This window comes from Monodon monoceros, unplaced genomic scaffold (genome assembly GCF_005190385.1).
Source record: "Monodon monoceros isolate NGI ecotype Baffin Bay Population unplaced genomic scaffold, NGI_Narwhal_1 Super_Scaffold_13, whole genome shotgun sequence".
Classification (NCBI taxonomy): domain Eukaryota; kingdom Metazoa; phylum Chordata; class Mammalia; order Artiodactyla; family Monodontidae; genus Monodon; species Monodon monoceros.
The window spans coordinates 60,666,557-60,672,556 of NW_021703769.1; the positions used below are offsets into that span (position 1 = coordinate 60,666,557).

The following is a 6,000-nucleotide window of genomic DNA, read 5'->3' on the forward strand; positions in this document are numbered from 1 at the left end:
ACTGTCTGCATTTGTTTGATTAACCCCTGGCTAAAGCCATGGAATCCACTTTAAATAATTGTCTTTTCCTGGTACTGTTGGAAAACTACATCCACACAAATTTCCCAACTGAGCCTATTTTTCTCTCAGTGAAAATCTACAAATACTGTTTAATTAAGTATCCTATACTAAGGTGACTGGTAAATAGCTGTTAACCGGTTGCAGGGTAAAGAAATATCAACTATGATTTATTTGCTAATTTAAGAAAAATTCAGGTTTACAAAACCAAAATTACCTTCTCTTCAGCCCTAGATATACAATTAATGCTCAATTTCGTTTGTTTATATCCTGCCTTATTACAGAAAGAACCTGACATGACTCAGTCACTCAGAAGCCTACCCTCCAGGCTTTCTTAACTGCATTACTACTTACATGCAGGAAAAGGGAGAGATGGGAAGACTCAAAGGAACTAATGTTGCTACGGGGAGAGAAGCTCAAGCATAAGATCATAAGGGAGAAAAGGCCAACATTCAGCTTTCATCACATATCCATTCACTATACACTTATTCACATTCACCTTATCCATTGAATCAGATTATTAAGAGAGCAGAAAGGAAAAAAAAAAAAAAGAGAGAGCAGAAAGGGGAAACTGATATTCACTGAGTGTCTACTAGATCAGCTACAACTCCAAACAGGGTGTTCTAAAGGGGAACCTCCTTGTATCCTTACCTTGGCTCATAAAGTCAGCCCTCTCCTCCTCAGGAGGAAACAGTGGTCTTTATCTACCCTCTCTTTCCTAATTGGTGAGCTTGGGAAAAGAAACTGAACATATATAGCTTAGCCCCTTTTGGGCTTTCTCTTTTCAAAGAGGATACACACATACCCGCCTCTTCCAGAAAATAAAGCTCTACCCTTGGAGATGGGTGCAATGAGAATGGGGTGGGAAGAAGCCTGAAGGTCCTGATCTGTAGGTTCAATTCAGGGGTAAGACATTAAAAATCCCCAAAAGAGTCACACTACGAAGCCATGGTCTCAGATTCAGCTTTACTAATGATAAAGCTCACGTTCTCATTTCCATCTGCCTGTCACTTACATCTCATTCCTTAACTCACTCTCAAGTAAAAGGGAAGATGGGAGTGTCATTAATTTACAACCCTAAAACTGAAAGTCAGAGAGGTGAAATGATTTGCCCAAAGTGCAAAGTTAGTAGTAGAACCAAATTTTAGAGAGAATTCTGATTCCACATTTCCACACTGCTCATCAGCAATTCATAACAGAAAAACAACTCAATTACACTACGAACCTGACAAACAAATTTGACATCTGGTGAAGATCTATTGAAGGGCTTCGGGAAAACATAGAAGTTAAAAGACTTCGTTATATACCTGGGGAAAATAAGATAAAAGGAGACTTAGGGCGTTACATTACACCATGACAAAAGAATTCCCACCACTTATTCAAACAACCTACTTTGAATCTGTGTAGTCATACTTAAAAGTGCAAAGGCCAAACTGAAACAGCAAAAAGTCCATGGAATGCTGGAAAAGGGAAATAAAATATCTGTCAAAACAGTGCTCTACAGTCGACGTCAGCAACAGTATTCTCAATCAGGTGGGTTTTCTGATTACTTAACTTTGGCAGAATACTTCCAATTAGAACAGATTACAGATTATCTATCAGACGCATTATTTTTTTTAACATCTTTATTGGAGTATAATTGCTTTACAATGGTGTGTTAGTTTCTGCTTTATAACAAAGTGAATCAGTTATACATATACATATGTTCCCATATCTCTACCCTCTTGCGTCTCCCTCCCTCCCACCCTCCCTATCCCACCCCTCTAGGTGGTCACAAAGCACCCAGCTGATCTCCTGGTGCTATGTGGCTGTTTCCCACTAGCTATCTACTTTATGTTTGGTAGTGTGTATATGTCCATGCCACTCTCTCACTTTGTCACAGATTATCCTTCCCCCTCCCCATATCCTCAAGTCCATTCTCTAGTAGGTATCAGATGCATTATTAATTTATATACATTTCTTAATATTTTTCCCAACTTAGGCACCTATCCACCATCCAGAGTGTCATGGTAAACCTATTTCCAAATGATTAAAATAACCACATCACATTTCCTGTAAATCAAATTAACACTGAAAATACTAAACCTTCCCCAAAATGTTTTCCAGCAAACAATTATTTTTGCTATTGTTTTAAATACCACTAAAATATCATTTTATAGCTGGGGTTGAGACATTAATGAACAAGTTTAACGATTATATTCCTCTATAATTCAACATATGCAGGACCAACATGGGGAAAAAAATTTTTTTCTAGCACATCCACGTACCTTTTTAAGCTTCTGATACCTTTCTTCCGGAGTGTCAAAACCATTTGTTAATGCGGTGACCGAGGGTCCATCGCTGATTCCTAGATTTTAAGAAATAAAAGTTTTTAACTTGTTAATAAATGCTAATGGAAAAATGTCAGTCAACTATTCAATGGCGCTATAATTTCATATTTTCATGAATTAAAATTAATTGGAAGTGCTCCTTTCTTCACTTTCTCAAAATTAGCATTAATTTCACTGGCTACCAAGCTAAACTCTATAGTAATGAATTTAGAGATGTGAATGTTTCAATTTGAGAATGGGCAGTTTCAGTGTCTAAAATAGATTTCAAACATAGAAAACACTATAGAGACCTCACCAAAAAACTATTAGAACTAATAAAGGAAGTCAGTAAAGTTGCAGGATACAAAATTAATATACAGAAATCTGTTGTAAATTTCTATACACTAATAACAAACTATGAAAAACAGAAATTAAGAAAACAATCCCATTTACAATTGCATCAAAAAGAATAAAATACCTAGGAATAAATTTAACCAAGAAGGTGAAACACCTGTACTCTGAGAACTATAAGACATTGGTGCAAGAAATTGAAGACGATGGGAATAAATGGAAAGACTGTGCTCACGAATCCGAAGAATTAATACTGTAAAAATGTCCATATTACCCAAAGCAATCTACAGATTCAAAGCAATCTCTATCAAAATACCCATGGCATTTGTCACAGAACTAGAACAAATAATCCTAAAATTTGTATGGAACCACAAAATACCCCGAACAGCCAAAGCAATCTTGAGATGCCACCTCACACCTGTCAGAATGGTTATTCTCAAAAACACAAGAAATAACAAGTGTTGGCAAGGATGTGGAGAAAAGGGAACCGTCATGTACTGTTGGTGGGAAGGTCAACTGGTGCAGCCACTATGGAAAACAGTATAAAGCTTCCTCAAAATACTAAAAATAGAACTAACATATGAGCCAACAATTCCACTTCTGGATATTTATACAAAAACAAAAATTATTTTTTCTTCAATAATTCTAATTCGAAAAGATATATGCATCCCTATGTCACTACATCATTATTTACATCATTATTTACAATAGAAAAGACATAGAAGCAACCTAATTGTCCAAAGATAGATGAATGGATAATGAAGATGCCATATATACACACACATATATATATATACACACACACACATACATACATACATATACACATACATATATAGAAATATTACTCAGCCATAAAAAATAAAACCTTGCCATCTGCAACATGGATAGACCTAGAAGGTATTATGCTAAGTGAAATAAGTCAGAAAGAGAAAGACAAATACCATATGATTTCACTTATTAGTGAAATCCAAAAAACAAAACAAACAAACAAAAAGACATTGATACAGGGAGTAAACTAATGGTTGCCAGAGGGGAGGGGGTGGGTGGAAAGGCCAAATAGGTGAAGGGGTTTAAGAGATACAAAGTTTCATTTATAAAATAAATGTCACAGCATAGGGAATATAGCCAACAATAACTTTGTAGCTAACAGATGGTAACTAGACTTAGCATGGTGATTTCATAGTGTATAAAAATATCAAATCACTATGTTGTACACCTGAAACTGATATAATTGGTCGATTATAATTCAGTAAAAAAAAAAATTAGGTTTCAAAACAGTCATGATTTCAGGAAACAATCTCTACGACTGAATAAGTTTTGCTGCTTTCAAAGATTAATGCATACTCAGACATCAACAAATACTGATGTGCATTATTGTTAGAGTACAGTCTTGGTCAACAGTTTGGAGTAACATCTACACAACAAAGGTATACTCAAGGTCAAGAGACATTTGCGGTGAAAACTCTTAGCTTTCCAGGGAACTGACTCCAACTAGAAACTGCACACTTAATTAAAGCCAAAGATTACCCCCAGCAAGGAGTCCTTTAGAAAGAGCTGAAGTCTTACAAACATGTTAAGCTTGTAGCAAAAGTGTTATCTATACCAAAAGTGGATATCTTTGATCCAAAAGGAAAAAAAGAAAAAATCTTGCAGTTATAACTGTTAGTAAAGTATTAGACACACATGCACACCCATGCCAAGGCAGGCAATGAACACTTCCACTAATGCCTAAAGGAATACCCTCATTTATCTGCAAAAGTCCGACCCTAAAGTCGGTCACAAAGGACAAATATTGTATGATTCCACTTATAGGAAATGTCTAAGCTAGTCAAATTCAGAGACAGAAACAGTGGTTGCCAGAGGCAGAGGGGAGAGAGGAGTTGGGAATTATTGTTCAATGGGTAGAGTGTTTCAGTTCTGAAGATGAAAAAGTTCTGGAGATGGATGGTTGGAGATGGATACACAACAATGTGAATGTATTCAATGCCACTGAACTTTAAAACGATCAATTTTATGTTATGTGTATTTCACCACACATACAAAAAAGCCTGACCCGAACTCCCAAGCTGTCTCACACACATCCGAGTTTTTAAGCAGCACCAAAACCTTAATCTCTATCTGCAACCCTGAGAGGTCCAACAACCACAAACCCAATCACAAAACCCACCGCACCTCACCTCTTCCGTGCTTTCGAAACGTTTAAGAGAAAACGTGGAGACCCATGCAACTTGCCCAAGTCTACAAACAGGGAGAAGCGGCCAGCAGGCAGAAGTCCGGGGCAAGGGAGCAGGGGGTAGGGGTGCAGGAGTTTTGGCTATGCACTGCAAGGTGCCAGCCTCAAGCTTGCAAGCGAGGGATACCTGAAAACTCCCCATCGATGGCGAAGAAGTCCGCCTCCTCTATGGCTTGGTACACTTTGTGGAGATTACTCTTAAAATCTGCGGAGAAACCGAGAAGAGGCTCAGAACCGATGGCCTAGCTGCTTGCCCACGGGCTACTAGGTTGGGAAGGAAGGAGGGCCCGGGGAACTCCTACGTCTCCTAGGGCGGAAGGACAGGTCCCTGAGGGGTGCACAGACAGGGGCGGAAAATAAGCCCCGCGGGGGCACGAGCCTGAGAGGGATAAGGCCCTGGGGGTGCCCGGGTAAGAAAGACGACAAGGCCCCGAAGGGTGTATGGGCCAGAGAGGAATAAGGCCCCCCAAGAGGCGCAAAAGGGGAGCAAACCCCTGAGGGGCTGCCTCTGCCCCAGGCCCCGCCAAGCAGACCGGCCGTGTTCCGGGCCTAGTAGGCCGGGTGAAGGGGGCCGCGGGTACGCGGGGAGGTGCACGGCGGACACGCACTGCTCCTGATTATCTCCATTTTGCAGAGTGGCCAGGCCCGCGGCCCCGTCCGGCCCGCCTCTGCCGTTCCACTCGCGAAGCTCCACCGCCAGCACCGCAGGCAGCAGCGGCGGAGACCGCGGGGGTGACTTCCGGAAACAGCGCGCGCCGGCGCGCCGTCACGTGTACCTGCGTCATGGCAGGGGCGGGGCCAAGGCTGGGTTCCTTTCCCGGGACACAGGAGGGGCGTGGCTATCAAAGTCCTTCAAGGCGTGGTCTAACTGGTGAGGACCAGACTTGGACAATTTAATTTATTTATTTATTTTTGGCTGCATTAGGTTTTCGTTGCTGCATGCCGGCTTTTTCCAGTTGCGGGAGCGGGGGCTACTCTTTGTTGCGGTGTGCGAGCTTCTCATTGCGGTGGCTTCTCTTGTTGCGGAGCACGGGCTCTAGGCACGTG

At 40.9% G+C, this 6,000-nt stretch overlaps 1 protein-coding gene across 1 annotated transcript in view; it reads right to left on the minus strand.

Moving 5' to 3' along the window:
* PARN (poly(A)-specific ribonuclease) overlaps positions 1-5,676 on the minus strand; it is a 161,038-nt gene extending 155,362 nt beyond the window's left edge. The window contains exons 1-5 of the mRNA XM_029220143.1: positions 5,562-5,676; positions 5,081-5,158; positions 2,325-2,404; positions 1,450-1,517; positions 1,283-1,364 (exon numbers count right to left, since the gene is read on the minus strand). Of these exons, the coding sequence (XP_029075976.1) occupies positions 1,283-1,364; positions 1,450-1,517; positions 2,325-2,404; positions 5,081-5,158; positions 5,562-5,580 (327 nt within the window). The 5' untranslated portion in view covers positions 5,581-5,676. The remainder of the gene's footprint in view (positions 1-1,282; positions 1,365-1,449; positions 1,518-2,324; positions 2,405-5,080; positions 5,159-5,561) is intronic.
* Between the last annotated feature and the right edge of the window lie 324 nt (positions 5,677-6,000).